The sequence below is a fragment of the Prionailurus viverrinus genome, chromosome A1, assembly GCF_022837055.1.
Source record: "Prionailurus viverrinus isolate Anna chromosome A1, UM_Priviv_1.0, whole genome shotgun sequence".
Classification (NCBI taxonomy): Eukaryota; Metazoa; Chordata; class Mammalia; order Carnivora; family Felidae; genus Prionailurus; species Prionailurus viverrinus.
Genome location: NC_062561.1, coordinates 211088015 through 211105497, shown reverse-complemented (window position 1 = coordinate 211105497; position 17483 = coordinate 211088015). Strand labels below are relative to the sequence as shown.

The following is a 17483-nucleotide window of genomic DNA, read 5'->3' as shown; positions in this document are numbered from 1 at the left end:
GACCTGTACTTACTGGGCATCAGAGCAGAGGTGTTGACTAGGCAATTGGGTATATGAGTCTAGTATACAGGGGAGAAGTCAAAGTAGGCGATACAAATTTGGGAGTCATCAGCATACAGGTGCTATTTTCTTTTTAAATTTATTTTTGAGAGAGGGAGGGGGACAGTAGATCCAAAGTGGGCTCTGCACTGACAGCAGAGAGCAGAGTGCAAGCAGGGGAGGGGGAGAGAGAGAAAGAGAGAGAGAGGGAGACCAGAATGGAATCCGAAGCAGGTGGCAGACTCCAGGCTGTCAGTATAGCGCCTGATGTGGGGCTCAAACCTATGAACCACAAGATCATGATCTGAGCTGAAGTCAGGTGCCCAAACGACTGAGCCACACAAGTGCCCCTACAGGTGCTATTTTAAAGTCATGAGATTGAATGAGATTAAAATATGGGAGGACAGGACGATGAGAAGAAACCAAAACAGGATTCATGGGTGGCCAATGCAGTATGAAGAAAAACCAGGAGTATATGTTGGAAAAACAAAAGAATTGTTCAAACTGTGTTGAATGCTAGGTCAAATCACATGAGACCTGAGGCTGTCCATTGTATTTATTTAGCAGTATAGATACTGTTACTAATCATGGCAAGACACCTGGTGGAATGATGAGAATAAAAACACATATAGTGTCATTTCAAGAGAATGCAGGAAAATTAGAGATGAATGTAGACAACCAAAGGAATTTTGTGTGAGCAGAAAAATTAAGCAGTTGTTAGAAGGGTCAAGATAAGGTTCCTAGGAGTTCCAGATAAGCGGTTTTGTTTTGTTTTTATGGGAGTAGGGGAACTTACCAGTATATAGATGTTTACATGCTGATTGGAATGATCCAATAAGAGAGAAAATTGATGATGAAGACAAGAGAGTTGCTGGAATGATATCTTTGAATGGGTTAGGGCAGAAAAGGGATCAGTAATGCAGATTATGTGTAAGTGATTATGATTTTTTTTTTGCATATCTTCCTCTGCTCTTTCTTAATTAGTCTTAGATATTCTAAGTAAATGATCTATTGAATTGGAAAAATTTCCTAAAGTATAAAACATAATCCATTTGTTCTAAGTTGTCTTGAAGAATTCATTGTTCCAAGGGACTGTATCACTTAATGAGGATCAAAAATTAAGGTAGCCAAAATTTCTTGAAAAGATTTTTAGGGCAGCCAAATTCAAATAGCTAACAGAAACAAAATGACTAATACAACTATTACATACTTTTATAATTTAATGTTAATGTAAAAGTCTTGATGTATCTAGGCCTTTCTTACATTTTATAGTCATCAAAAAAAAAAAAAAAGTTTCCTGTGTGTGTTTAAACAAAAAAAATTGCAAACTTCAGAATCTTTTGCTTTTTAATGGTACCAAATAATCAATTCAGAAGAACCTGGCTAACCTTTGGTGGACTTAGTAAAAAAAAAAAAAAAATGTGAATTTTATAAAAATAAAATTAGTATGTGACCCAGTAATTCCACTACTGGGTATCGATCCAAAAAATATGAAAACACTAATGCAAAAAGATATACACCCTTATGTTTATTGCAGCATTATTTATAGTAGCCAAATTATGGAAGCAGCCCAAGTGCCCATTGATGGATAAATGGATAAAGAAGAAGTGGTGTGTGTGTGTGTGTGTGTGTGTGTGTGTACATACACACACAATGAAATATTAACCATAAGAAAAATGAAATCTTAAAAAAAAAGAATGAAATCTTGCCATTTGCAACAACATGAATGGATCTAGAGAGTATAATGCTAATTGAAGTAAGTCAGAAAAAGACAAATACCATATGATTTCACTTATATGGAATTTAAGAAACAAAACAAATGAACAAAGAAAACAAGAAGCAGACTCAACTATAGAGAACAAACTGATGGTTACCAAAGGAAGGTGGGTAGGGGATAGGTGAATACTCTTGATGAGTACTGAGTAATGTATAGAATTATGGAATAATTATATTGTAAACTAATATAACACTGTATGTTAACCATACTGGAATTAAAATTAAATAAGCAATCTTTATTTCTTAAAAAACAAAACAGAAAGAAACAGGGAATTTTACATTTTTATGGTAGTTGAAAGTATGCCCTCTTGTGGATCCTTCAGTAATTTCACATAAAAGCACTTTCTTTTATATTTCATATTTAATTAATCATGTATTGTCAGATATCTATGGTCAGAAGTTGAGACCTACATCTGAATATTATAGTTCTTTAAGACCTAACCTCATTTAGAAAGAAAAAATCTCCAGTGTGATTTTTTTTTTTTAATTTCTAATACCTTTGTATAGTATACTAAGTAGTCTCATGGTGTAAGGTACAGTTTCAACCTCAATGAGGGGCTTAAGATAGGCTGTTTCTTCTGCAGTGGACAGGAAGTGAGAAATGAAATTTTTGGTGTGGGAATGGGACTAGTAACCCAAATAATTTATAGTAGCACTTGGAAATTTCCTCCATGGCCTGTTAAAAAAGAAAGAAAAAAGAAAGAAAAGAAGAAGAAGAAAGAAAAATTAAATATTAATTCCAGGACTCAGGAAAGTTTTTTCCTAATGCAGCTTGTATTTTTGCATATTTGTTAAGATTTGACATTGTAGGGGCACCTGGGTGGTTCAGTCAGTTAAGTGTCTGACTTTAGCTCATGTCATGATCTTGTGGTTGGTGCGTTCAAGCTCCATGTCAGACTCTGTGCTGTCAGCTCAGAGCCTGGGGCCTGTGTCAGATTCTGTGTCTTCCTCTCTTCTCCCTTCCCCCACTCACACTCTGTCTCTCTCTCTCAAAAATAAATATTTTTAAAAAATTAAAGAAGATTAGACATTGTATAAGTACTCACCAGGCCTCTGTAAAGTCAGTTTAATAATCAGCTGGGACCTTTTAAAGTAATACAAGCTTTTGTTAAAGTTGGTTTATATAAAAATGCATGTGAAACAAATTGATACGAACAATGAAGAAAACTGATTATCGAAATATATAGTTTTACTAATCGTTTTACTTCTGAATGAATGTATACATACTCTTTAAAATGAGACATCAGGGGCACCTGGGTGGCTCAGTCGGTTGAGCGTCCGGCTTTGGCTCAGGTCATGATCTCACAGTTTGTGAGTTCGAGCCCCACGTTGGGCTCTGTGCTGACAGCTCAGAGCCTGGAGCCTGCTTCGGATTCTGTGTCTCCCTCTCTCTCTCTGTTCCTCCCCTACTCATGCTCTGTCTGTTTCTCTCCTTCAAAAATAAATACCCCCCCCAAAAAAAGATTTTAAAAAATAAAATAAAATAAAATGAGACACCATACATTTCAACCTGATTTGTGACTTCTTTCTCTTTATAATCGTACTCAATAATGTAACTGTATTCTTCTATTGTATATTATATATATTATGATATGGCTGCACTATTGGAACACACACAAGAATAACACACATTTATTGGTTTCCAGCATGGTGGCTGCAGAGAGCTCAGGCTTCCAGAAGCAAAGCATATGTACAAAGAGAGCATTAGAGCTTTGCCTTTTTTTTTTTTTTTTTGCTTTTATTTTGCATTTCTGTTATTTAATAGAAATAACTTAGAACTATAGAAAAACAAATGTTTTAATGAAGTGAAAATTTTCACAGTGTGGCTGATTGGGAACTGTTTTTGAGCTAGGATTTAAGGAACATCTTTTGGAAGTATCTTAAATAGAATGTGAAACTCTTGTTCTTGGATACATTTTAGGCAGTTTGAAGGGATCTGAAGGGAGCTTGACTAAAGTGGAAGGATTTTCTTTGAGGGGCACCACTCTTAAGGGGGCCACTGTTACCTGCTTAAATTAGTAAGTAGTGCAACGTACGTGTATTTATTCACTTCCTTACCTGTTTGTTTAGGATTTTTGTTCCATTTGTTTCCCAAAAGAATTTGAGGCAACTTATACTATTAAATGTAATATAAACTGAGATAATAAAAATATACTAGTTTTAAGCCCCCTTTGTCTCCCCACCCAAAAATAATATATTATTACCAAAGAAGAACGGTATTAATTAGGTAAATATTCCACATGTAGGAAATCTTAATTCATTTAAAATAATGTTATAATTATGCAAGATGACAACATAAGTATAAAGAATACTGAGCTATAAATCCAATGTATTCTAGACTTGATTCGGTTAGTTACTAACTATGAGACCTTGAACACACATTTAGCTTCAATTTCCTTACCGTTTATTGGTTTCCCTTTCTGCCATGGCAATGTAGATGTTTCCTGGTTTTATGTCCTTTGGATATACATGAGAATATAAGATTTGGTTAGAAACATCTGAGTTCAAATCCCAGCTTTGCTGTGTGCTACGTAAAGCATTTAGGCTCTGAGTCTTCGGTTTTGCAACTGTGAAATAATCTTCACAACCCTCTGACTTTAGTAACAGTTAAGGAAAGGTATATGTTAACGTCTCACACATAAGAAGTGTTAAAACAAACAGCAAAAAAAAACCAAAAAACAAAAAACCTTCCCCCACAATGTTACCTTGTCTTGCCTATTTCCTATTATTATAATTTAACTGTTACCAACCCTCTGGATCATTTTCATAACTATAGCTGTAATTCCAACTGCTTTTGTCAGTTCTGGAATTTCCAACTTTAGATTATCTCCAACTGGATGTTACGTTGGCACTTGAATCTCTGAGTACATTCGAAATCAGAACATGTCATGTTACATGTCATTGCAGTATTCAACAACTTTCTGCCTCCATTCTCTTTCTGCCACTCCATCTTCCTTATTGTTTACATTAATGTTACTGAAACTTTTTCGCTTACAACAAGGATATGAAAAATAAAAAAGGTCACGACCACTTCATACAAACTCCTTTGCAGGGTCCAATTCACCTTTCTAGCCTTGTGCTCTGGCGAAAGTGTCTGTGAATGCATCCTGCATATTCTGTTAGTCTTAGCACCTACCACAGCACTTTCATACCATAGATTCATAACATAGGTTTCATAGGTAATTATTTAAATATTTAAATTATTTAAATATGTATTTATGTATACATATAGCAGCAACTATTAGAAAATTCATTTTGGAGCACCTGGGTGGCTCAGTTGGTTAAGTGTACAACTCTTGATTTCGGCTCAGGTCATGATCTCATGGTTTGTGGGTTCGAGCCCCACACTGGTCTCTGTGCTGACAACACACGGAGCCTACTTAGGATTCTCTCTCCTGCTCTCTGTCCCCCTCCTCAAATAAATAAATAAACATTTTTTTAAAAGATTCATTTTAGTATTTTCCATTTTTGTACATGTTTATATCATTGTTTTTCTAAATCAAAAAGTAATGTTCTAGTAGTTTTAAGAAGTGCTCAAGTAATATAGATATAAATACTACAAAAATGGGAATTCCCCCAAATCCCAGAATACATACATCCGACCCCCTAACCATTGTTAATGGTTTAAATTAAAATATATTCTTAAAGAATGTTTTTCATGCCTAGACTGTCATTTGTATAAAAATGTGTTTTAAATAAAAATAGACTTGAACTGCGTACACATTGGCATTATTTTCAGTTAGCAATATATCTTGAATATCTTTCATGAATTTTAAGAATCTTTGCCTTTGTTTTTAAATAAATTTGATGCAGATTGTGGAAGGATTAAAATATGGAGTACTCAAAGTAAAATTGGTTCAGATTTTAATTCAGTGATTCTTTCTGTGTCCTCTCCCTAGATGATTTCCCCTTTACAGCATGCCTGTGGCCAAACTCAAATTTTGAGGGGTAGAGACTGTTTCCATCTTGTTAACCACTGAACTTTGTTTGCCGAGCATGGTGTTTGACACTGTGTTAACAAAATAAACATTATTGGGTGCATCATAATGAAGGACTAATAAATACTATCAAAAGGTAGGGAGAGCTTGGATTCAGACCCAGGCAGGTGTTCTCTTTATTCCTGGGCTAGATACTGTGACTGTTTCTTTCCTCACATCTGTATTGACTGTACAACATGATTTTTAATTGTTGTAATCTTTTGTGGATGTAATGTCAATTGTATATCAGTCATGTTAAACTAATAATTTTACATTTTAGTACATTTTAGTTATGTAAAATGTCCATGTACCAGACAGCCTGAGTTTGATTTCTCCTGTATGACCTTAGGCAAATTATGTATCCTCTGTGTATATCACTTTCCTCATTAAATAAAACTGTAATATGAGTACTTCAGTGTCATATAAGGATTAAATAAGAGTACCTGTAAGGGATGCCTGGGTGGCACAGTCAGTTACACGTCTCACTTTTGATTTCAGCTCAGGTCATGATCTTGTGGTTTGTGAGATGGAGCCCTGCATCAGGCTCTGGGTGGGAGTGAGGCCCTCCTCTCTCTCTCTCTCTCAAAATAAATAAACTTAAAAAAAAAAAAAAGAGTACACTTAAAGTATTTTTTATTGGGTACTAGGTGCTCAGTAAATGTCATTTCTAACAGTTTTTTACTACTAAAAAATTGAAGTTATTGAGACAAGATTGTACACATTTCTTGGCTATAGCATACACACTGGCTGCCCAGGGAAATTCATCTACCATCAGTTTATGAGAGGAACTTTTATTCCAAATACATCCCAATTTGAGTTATTATAACTTCTACCAATAATGTTTTATTTGCATTTCTTTTGTTTGTGTGAAGAAACCATAAATTTTAAAGTGAAATTAAATTAAGTGAACAAAGAACCAGAGCCTTTAAAAAATCTTGTCAAGGGACACCTGGGTAGCTCAGTTGGTTAAGTGTCTGACTCTTGATTTTGGCTCAGGTCATGATCTCATGGTTGTGAGATGAAGCCCTGTGTCCGGCTCTGTGATAAGCATGGAGCTTGCTTGAGATTCTCCTCTCCCTGTCTTTCTCTGTCCCTCTCCGGGTTACACTCTCTCAAAATAAATAAACATTTTTTAAAAATCTCGTCGCGGTGCCTGGGTGGCTTCTGACTTCAGCTTAGGTCATGATCTCATGGTTCATGGGTTCGAGCCCTGTGTCAGGCTCTGTGCTGACAGCTCAGAGCCTGGAACCTGCTTCAGATTCTGTGTCTTCCTCTCCCTGTCCCTCCCTTGCTCGTGCTCTGTCTCTCTCTCTTTCTCAAAAATAAATAAACATTAAAAAAAAAAGTTTTAAATCTTGTCAAGAGTGCTTGCTTCGGCAGCATATACACTAAAATCTTGTCAAGATTTTCACGTCAGATTCATTATAATGGATTGAAATGAGAATTTGCCGTAGTATCTTCCAGTAATTAAGAATTATTGTAATTAAACCAGGCCGTTCTAAAATAAGCCATAAATGCATTCTGTGTGTGTGTGTGTGTGTGTGTGTGTGATTTAGTTCTTAGTATTACAACAGTTAAGTTTTTCCCCTACTTTTCTTTGCCAGTATTTGTTTTGGCTACCTTACCATTTAAGTAATTATAGGTGGGCCTGCCTAGGACTAGTAAACATATATGTGATACTATGGTGAAATATATACTGGAACTTCAAATAATAACTTACTATGTATCTTTTGGAAGTAAAGATTATGTATATTATTGAAAAGACCCCTTTTCCCTAATTCATCTGTGTTTCTCCTCTGTTCTCCCCACAAAAATTTTTTTTTTCAGTTAGCACTAACACTGCTAACTTTTTGGGTCACTTATTATATGCCGGGTAGTACGTCAAGTTGCATTATTTTTTGCATTCTCATCACCACTTAGGAGGTGGGCTTCTTCGTCCACTCTTCCATTTCTTTTAGTCAGCACTTTTGAAACTGCTTTGCTTTAGTGACCCACAGACATTTTACCTGGAGTCACAAAGCAGTATGCAATGTAAACTTGTGTTTCTATTCCTTCCATCCCTCTCAGTGTTGATCTCAACCCACTAATTCTGTTTTATAATCTACTAATTGGTCACCATTCACAGATTTTAATTGAGTAAAGTACTGCCTTCAGTGACAGTTTTAAACACTCATTATAATCTTTCCCATTTGGTTACCATTTCATTCCAAACACATTGTTCCCCAGAGATAATGACTTTCAGCTTCAGTTTCAGCAGTTTCCTGAAAGATAGTATACTTTCACAGAGCCAGGTAGACCAAACATTGCCCAATCCAGAGCCAGAAATGCCATGTTAATTAGAGTTCTGCATATTGATTTTTAGAATTTTAGGAATGCTCTTTCTTGATGGACTCTGGTCACTTTCCAGCACAGGCAGCATTATTTCCGCAAATTACTCATATTCATCAACATCTGTGACTTTAGCTAAAATTTAAGTCCATTTCTAACAAAGTCTTTGCTGTTCTTCAAAAGCTTGGCTTCCAATGAAACCAGCATAGTTCAGCAGTGAGGTATAAATAATATTTGTCAGTAGTCACGTACTCAGTCTGTACACTAAAGCACTTTAAACCAAACAAGCATTGTTGCTCTCTTTTCTTTCCCCACTTACTCCCAGTTTTCAGTTGACATCAGAGTATTAACATGCCTTATTATGTCACTAAGAAGAAAAGCACAATCTTGTGGTTAGGTTTATTAATCTCCTAATTCATATGTGACAACTAATTAAATCATTTTTAGACTAAAAAACTCCAGCTGGAATTGGGTCTACTTTTACATGTTACATGGGATTTAGGCAAACAGAATAAAGTTGGTTAGCCCACGATATAACTCTCTAGCTTATTCTTTATTGGTTCCTGTCCTCTGAACTAAATAATATGGACACTTGTTACTTAATCTGTTGGAGTATGGCAATTTACATTTACAACGATGAGTCGTATAAGAATAACAAGATATTTTTGTGCTGTTTTATACATAATTTGCATGCAATTATTTTTTCCCATTAATTATTAAGCATAAACTAACTTTTTTATTAGCCCAAACTTAGAAAAAAAAAATCTGTCATGTTTCATGTTTTGGTGACTTCTGTCAGGTTTCAATTTTTGTTTTCTTTTTTTACTACTTGATACAACTTCGTAGTAACTTGATGCTAAATTTGCAGTATTTCCTTAAATTTCTTTAGTGTTGTTAAAGAATCAAATTAATAACTTCAAAGAGTAAAGTCCATATTTAGCAAGAGAACAAATGTAAGATAGCCAGTAGTCTTTCCTATACTATTTCTTGTGCTATATCCTTTCAGTGGATTCTACTAGCAAATTTTATGTCAGTCATTCAGCAAAGGGAAGTGTTTTTTCCTTGGCTGGCTACTAGAAAAGAATGTACATATAAAGGACATAACTGTAAGGGGGGAAAAATAATTACCAAAAAGACAAGACAGTTGTTACTTATAAAGGGGAACAAAATCACCTGAAAGACAAGGTAGTTGTTACCTGTGGTAGGAACTAGGGTGCTAATTTTCTAGATGGTGGTTCTTTGGATGCTTGCTTTATAACTCTGTTAAACCATACCTATATGTTTTATGAATTTCTGTCAACATATATCTATAATTGCGTTTGTGGAAAAAGAAAATTTGTAATTTTAACTGCCTGTATACTTCTACTTTTAAAAAAACACTTGGAAAGATACATTAAGATACATGAGAGAGAGAGAGAGAGAGAGAGAGAGAGAGAGAGAGAGGAGTTATTAGTGTTATATCATTTCACTGTTTTGAAGTTTACAACTCAAAAAACTTAGAGGTTCTCTTAACAGTGACAAGCAAATACAATGTTTCAAAAAAAGAAACATTTAAAGTGAAAATTACAATTCAAGTTTCTATTTTAGCACTGTGTCTTAGTTGATATAGAGTAGATTTCTATTTACTGAAGAGTTTATGAAGTTATTTAATAAAGGCATATCTTTGACTAATGTGCATATTATTAAAATGTATTATGTACTTCAGAAAAAGGTTCTTACACAAGTACGCTATTAAAGATAAAGATTCCAAGAGCCACAAGATGAAATGAGAAAAATTGGGGGACACTGAACAGAATTAGAAAACATGTCAGGAATTTAACAGAATGTCTGTACACACAGACACAGAATTGCATCATAAAAACTGAGTCAACAAAGTCATTGTAGAGGAATGTTAAAATGTTAACGTAGGGGCGCCTGGGTGGCGCAGTCGGTTAAGCGTCCGGCTTCAGCCAGGTCACGATCTCGCGGTCGGCGAGTTCGAGCCCCGCGTCGGGCTCTGGGCTGATGGCTCAGAGCCTGGAGCCTGTTTCAGATTCTGTGTCTCCCTCTCTCTCTGCCCCTCCCCCGTTCATGCTCTGTCTCTCTCTGTCCCAAAAATAAATAAACGTTGAAAAAAAAAAAATTAAAAAAAAAAAAATGTTAACGTATTTCTCTGTCCTTTATGGGTTGTGCGTTAGTGATTGGTTGGTATTAAGAAGCATGTAGTGATAATTGGGAAAGCAAGGTAAGTACATTAACATAAAGTAATTCCATAAGGATGAAACAAGGCAAGTTTCCAAAAAATATTACAAAGGAATGTATAATTATTACAAAAGTATGTTAGGCTTATAAGTGTTATAAGTGAAAGTCAGATTAAGGTAAAGCTTTTAGCTGAATTTGTCTGAGGTTTCATGAGGTGGTGGGAACTTGTCCTAGATCTTGAGGAATTACAGGATTTGGATTAAAGCACAGATGGGCTATCTAGGTAGAGAGATATAGAAGGAAATAAATAAAAATGCAAAAACACAAGGTGAATTCAAGATAATCTGATCAGCTTGTTTGAAGAGGATGGTTTATGTAGAAGAGTAGTGAGAAACCTAATTAGAAGGGCAAGTTACCAGCTAGATTTTAATGTGCTTATGATATAGAAAAGAATTACAGTACTTGTCAAAATTGAGTATCCCAGGTTAGTAATACAGTCTACTGGTTACACAGACTCTTGAGCCAGATTGCTTGGGTTCTAATCTTTCCTCCACAAGTTACTTTAAACTCCCTGTAAATAAATTTCCTCATCAGTAAAGTATAGAAAATAATAGTACCTACCTTACATTGTTGTTGTGAAAACTAAATTTAGTTAACATATGCAAAGCACTTTGCAGTGCCTGATGTATGGTAAGTATAAATGAATGATAGGTATTATTGTTGTATAGGTTGACAAACAAGGAAAGCAGAAAATCTTATTTTTTATAGGCATTTCCCTAATAGTATTATATTTGACATATTTTTACAAATAATTGTCTGTTTTCTGTTGCAGTGTTTGGGAAATGGGAAGTAATGACAGCTGGCACCTGAACTAAGTACTTTTATAGGCAACACCATTCCAGAACTTCAGGATGAATGGGGATATGCCCCATGTCCCCATCACTACTCTCGCGGGGATTGCTAGTCTCACAGACCGTAAGTTTGGTCAATTTATCTAATCTGTGTTCTCTTCTGTGTTAACAATGATTTTTTAAGAGACTGTAGAAAAAGTTATTTGCAGTTGTCATAAATAAATTACTTGAGATTTAAAAATTTTAATGACAAATATCATTATTTCCTTTGGTTTATTGGCATGCATGTGAAAGTAACAAAATTAGAGTGGTCAGCTAGTAGATAAGACCTTAATTTCTGTTTCATCCTAATGACCAGTTAAGAAATGGTGGTCTTTATTTAAATGTCTTAACACGATAAAGGAATCAATACAAAAGTAAGGACCAAAGAAGATGAGACAAAGCATTAAAAAAAAATCAAAACTGAAGAAGCATTGATTTGCATATAGGAACAAATATAGACTTTAAAAAAAGCATTTCTAGAAATGGTAATGGAAACTGCCCTTCAGAGAAGAAAGATTGATAGCCTGACTTAATCTAATTTCTTAGTGATGTTCATTTTAGATGTCATTTTCAGTAATCTTTTGGAGTTTGTCATAGATATTAGCAGCCCATTTTATTCTGAACATTTAAGTTCAAAGAATTTCATCATTCTTTTGAGATTTACTTAGTGTAACACAGTTTTTAGGGACTCATTCTTGTGGTAGCTAGCTCTAACTCTAATTCTTAGTCCCTGGGTAATGGTGCAAAAAGCTACCTACAATGTCAGTCCACGTGTCATCCTACTTGAATAAATAAAGGGAAAAAGAGGTAGGAGAGAGAAGGGTAGAAGGTGAGGACGTTGCATTATGCAGGCTTTGGGGCTTTAAAATAAAGGAACTATGAGAAAATAACTTCAAGAAGTGTTTGGTTTTTGTGGTTGGCCCCAGCTCATTTCTAGTTGAGGGGTAGTTTTAATAACTGTCAAGGTTTCCACACTTATTTCCCCGTCAGTGTTGTCCTTGTTTATTTAAAGTTAGTTAACATACAGTGTGGTCTTGCCTTCAGGAGTAGAACCCATTGATTCATATCTTATGTACAACACCCAGTGCTTATCCTGAAAAGTGCCCTCCTTAATGCCCATCACCCATTTAACCAATCCCCCACCTACCTCCCCTTCACCAACCCTCAGTTTGTTCTCTGTATTGAAGAGTTTCTTAAGCGTTTTTATCTGTGTTCAGCAGTCCTTTAACACTGTTTTTCTGTTGTTGATTTCCACTGGTTTTATTGGGAGAAAAATAGTTAAAGGCTGATAGCTTTGAGGTTAGGAAAGTAACATGGCTAGTTTATGAAGTCTGAGATAAGAAAGTAGCTGGTGGGGTTAGGATAACTCAGGTAAGAAAACTTGTCAAACTCTTTAAGTTTTGTTTTCACTTTGTTGTAAGACATAAACAATATAATACATAGGAGTGCCAAGTCAGATATACCACCAGGGATTTATTTTTGTTTGTCCTCCCTATTCTCTCAAATGTACCTTATATTTTAAAAGCTTGCCCAGTAAATCCTATTTATTAAGTAATAATTTGTTTCCTGTGATTTTACTAATAAAAAAAACAAAACCTGTTTTTAGCCATTGGGGCTGTGAGCCTGATAATTACATTGTATAAGTGATTAGAAAATAAGCCCAAAACAAACATACTTTAGTTAACTTTCTTCACTTTTACTTTAAACAAATAAACAAATTTCCATTATGTGAAGAAACTGTAAATAACTGAATTTAAACTACTGTAAAAACATATCAATTTTTTGCTGTTACACTAGAATGAAGAGAGAACTATTTATTTAGAAATTTATAATTGATAGCATAATTCCTTAGATATTTGGCTTCTTCCAGAATCCTTATTCTATGAATGTTCTTTTGCCAAAGTGAGCTATTTATTTTTTATATATACTCAAGCGTTTTAAAAACCTGTTACTTGAAGAGTTGGGTATTATTACTTGGTTTATTTATGTGAGATTACTAGTGATTCTGATAAATCTTAGAAGCAAAAATAAATGCGATTAATTAATGTATTCTCAATTCTTAGAAGTTACTTTTTAACGCTACTTGTTTTGGCTACTTTATTCATTTATTAAGTGAATAAAAATTTTAAGATCTGAAAAATCATGCGTATAAAGGAGTTGAGTTTTATTCTTAGTAATAAAATCTGTTATTGCCCAAATGATGTTTTGGGGTTTTATAGACTTGATTGGGGTTTTTGGGGGGAGAGGCAGAATGCCTTTTAATAATTTGTCACATTGATACTTACAACTTGTTTTTAATCCCAGAATATTTGTAAGCAGATACTGTAAAGAGACTTCTTACACTCAGTTTCTAATAATCTGATTTTATTCCAAATAGTCCTGAACCAGCTGCCTCTTCCATCCCCCTTACCTGCTACAACTACAAAGAGCCTTCTCTTTAATGCACGAATAGCAGAAGAGGTGAACTGCCTTTTGGCCTGTAGGGATGATAATTTGGTTTCACAGCTTGTCCATAGCCTCAACCAGGTATCAACAGATCACATGTAAGTATAATTTAAAAGTGAAAAGTTTTGGTCTTACTAAGAGAGTCAGTATTCCTGGTTTTACTCTTTATTTCAGAAAATTTATATACATAGTTTAATTTTAAAATACATGAATATCCAGGGGAGCCTTATGATAAGATTTAAATAGACCCTGTAGTTCTGTGAAGGTCTTTTCAACTCTTTTGGAATAATCTTGGCTCATCAAGATGGGTCTCTGCCGGGAGGTCTAAAGTTGCTCAAGAAGCTATCTCCCCCTTGATATTGCTAAAGTGGTTAGAATTCCCAAGCACTAGGGACTATACTGGTAGCTTTATTTGGAATAGGCTCACATGCTTTCCCTGGGAAGTTAACTAAAACTCATGGACTGACTCCATGCATAGCTACTACAAAACTGAGAGTAATTTTTCCCAGAATTCATCATACCATCATAAGTGTATGTTTTCACACAATACACTTTTTTAAATAATATAAACTTAAACTATATAGCTTGTTTATAAAATCTTTGCATATGAGTATACTTTAAAATTTTTTACTATAAAACTTGTACATACTTATAATTATAACATCTTAATACAAAAATTTATAAAAAGTTAAATCTCTTGGGGCATCAGCCTGGCTGAGTCTGTAGAGCATGTGACTCTTGATCTTGGGATTATAAATTTGAGCCCCACATTGGGTATGGAAATTACTTAAATAAAATCTGTAAAGGGCACCTGGGTGGTTCAGTTCAGGTCCTAATCTTGTGGTTTGTAAGTTTGAGCCCTGCCTGGGGCTCTCTGCTGTCAGCACAGACCCCGCTTCAGATCCTCTTTCCCCCCGCTTTCTGCCCCTCCCCTGCTTTCTCTCTCAGAAACAAATATTTTTTTTTAAATAAAATCTTTTTTAAAAAGTTACATTTCTCGGGGCGCCTGGGTGGCTCAGTCGGTTAAGCGGCCGACTTCAGCTCAGGTCACGATCTCACGGTCTGTGAGTTCGAGCCCCGCGTCGGGCTCTGGGCTGATGGCTCAGAGCCTGGAGCCTGTTTCCGATTCTGTGTCTCCCTCTCTCTCTGCCCCTCCCCCATTCATGCTCTGTCTCTCTCTGTCTCAAAAATAAAAACGTTAAAAAAAAAAAATTAAAAAAAATTACATTTCTCTTATTCCTTCACATCTCACTATACAGCGGTACTCATGTATCCTTTCCATCTTTAAGTTTTGCTTTTTAATTTAAAGATTCATTATTTATAGGAATGAGGATAAAGCACTATACAATGGAGTGGTCTCTGTCATTAGATACAGTACATACTTTGAGGCCATTTTTAAAGCTGATGAATGTTAAGGTAATATACATGTGAATTTTCTGATGGGGAAACTGAGAAATAGTTGGTAAAATCAGAAGGAAGTCTAATACTAATATTTTGTCACTACAGAAATTCAACAGTGACTAAATATTTTGTCACTTGTTATATCTATACATACTTAATCAACAGTTATCACCAAATATTTAAAAAGATAAGGTAAATAGCACATATACAGTTATGATTTATTTTATGAAGAGCTGCCTTAAGATTACCTCCAGAAATTCATTGAAATTTATCATTGGACACCATGTTTATAAATCTTTCTTACTAGATTTAATGATGAGCAGAACAGAGACATGTAGAATATAAAATTAAAAACACTGCCTATATTTATTATTTCTGTTCCATAGTTGTAAATTTAATTTGGTACTTACTTTCATGTTTATTGAAAATTGCAACTATCCATAACCACTTGCTTGGTTTTTTTTTGCTCACTGATGACTTTGAGAAAAGAATATTAGATGGAAAAATTACATAATCTCTGGGTCTTGTCTTAACCAATGTGGCAACAGTATTTCATTCAGAGGACATTCTCAAAAAGGCAGACTCACTCATATTCAAATGTAAGAGAGAAAATATATTCCAAGCCCAACTACCAACTTCTGTGCATAATTATCATCTCTGTAACCTTCCATTATTTTGAATAGAGTAGTCTCTGTTTTCTACTTTGAAACTAATGTGAACATTTTTTTCAGTTTCCTTATTTATTTTAAGAGAGAGAGCTAGAGCAGGAACATGTGTGCAGATTAAGGGCAGAGAGAGAAGAGCATTCCAAGTCATTGGAGCTGAAACCAAGAACAAAATGCTTAACCGACTGAGCCACTCAGGAGTTCACTAATGTGAACATTCTTTTTTTTTTTTTAAGTTTTTTTTAACGTTTATTTATTTTATTTTTTTTAACTTGTTTTATTTTTTATTTTTTTAAATGTACATCCAAATTAGTTGGCATATAGTGCAACAGTGATTTCAGGAGTAGATTCCTTAGTGCTCCTTACCCATTTAGCCCATCCCCCTCCCACAATCCCTCCCATAACCCTCAGTTTGTTCTCCATGTTTATGAGTCTCTTCTGTTTTGTCCCCATCCCTGTTTTTATATTATTTTGTTTCCCTTCCTTATGTTCATCTGTTTTGTCTCTTAAAGTCCTCATATGAGTGAAGTCATATAATTTTTGTCTTTCTCTGACTAATTTCACTTAGCATAATACCCTCCAGTTCCATCCATGTAGTTGCAAATGGCAGATTTCATTCTTTTTGATTGCAAACACACACACACACACACACACACACACACACACACACACACACACACACACACCCCACATCTTCTTTATCCATTCATCCATTGAGGGACATTTGGGCTCTTTCCATACTTTGGCTATTGTCGATAGTGCTGCTATAAACATGGGGGTGCATGTGTCCCTTCGAAACAGCACACCTCTATCCTGTGGATAAATGCCTAGTAGTGCAATTGCTGGGTCATAGGGTAGTTCTATTTTTAGTTTTTTGAAGAACCTCCATACTCTTTTCCAGAGTGGCCGCACCAGCTTGCATTCCCATAACGTTTATTTATTTTTGAGGGAGAGAGAGAGCACAAATGAGGAGGTGGCCAGAGAAAGAGGGAGATGTAGAATCTGAAACAGGCCCCATGGTCCAAACTTTCAGCACAGAGCCCGACGCGGGGCTTGAAATCAAGAACCGGGAGATCATGACCTGAGCCAAAGTCAGATGCTCAACTGACTGAGCCACCCAGGCGCCCCTTATGTGAACATTCTTAAGTAAACTAATAGTTCCATAAAATGTTTTGGCCTTTTTTTTTTTCCTGTTTAAAATGGGAAAAAAAGTTGTCTTTAGAAGAACTTCTCCCTGTCATTTTTGATAATTCTGTTTCTTCCAGGAATAGTGTCTTCAAAAATCCATGAAATTGTTGAACATCTTTTGTGAATTTTTTTTATATGCCATAAGTTCTTGATTTTCTACCTCAGTCCTTTATGAATTTCACTAGTAAATTGCTATCTAACTAATGTAGAATAGGGAATTCTTAATCACTATTTTCATTTTTGATATTTGTTTTTTTAATCCCAGAGAGTTGAAAGATAACCTTGGCAGTGATGATCCAGAAGGCGACATACCAGTCTTGTTGCAGGCTGTCCTGGCAAGGAGTCCTAATGTTTTCAGGGAGAAAAGTATGCAGAACAGATATGTACAGAGTGGTAAGGTTTTTAATTGAATTTCATATTATATTTTTTTGTGGGTCTTCTATCAGAGATTGTTTCATTTGTAAATTCAAGTGTCTCCTTTAATAAGGTAGTCTATCATCTATGAATGCTATGTTGATACTTTGAATCAAGCCAAGAATAAGAAGGAGACCAAATGAATGTTAATATTCTTGAAGTTTAATATGTAACTA

General features: G+C 35.1%; 1 protein-coding gene across 3 annotated transcripts in view; it reads left to right on the top strand.

Annotated features, from left to right (window-relative positions):
• NIPBL (NIPBL cohesin loading factor) overlaps positions 1-17483 on the top strand; it is a 200684-nt gene that overhangs the window by 75374 nt on the left and 107827 nt on the right. For all 3 annotated transcript variants that reach the window (XM_047848786.1, XM_047848778.1, XM_047848793.1), the window contains 3 exons: positions 11134-11276; positions 13572-13737; positions 17159-17286. In XM_047848786.1, the coding sequence (XP_047704742.1) occupies positions 11213-11276; positions 13572-13737; positions 17159-17286 (358 nt within the window). In that variant the 5' untranslated portion in view covers positions 11134-11212. The remainder of the gene's footprint in view (positions 1-11133; positions 11277-13571; positions 13738-17158; positions 17287-17483) is intronic.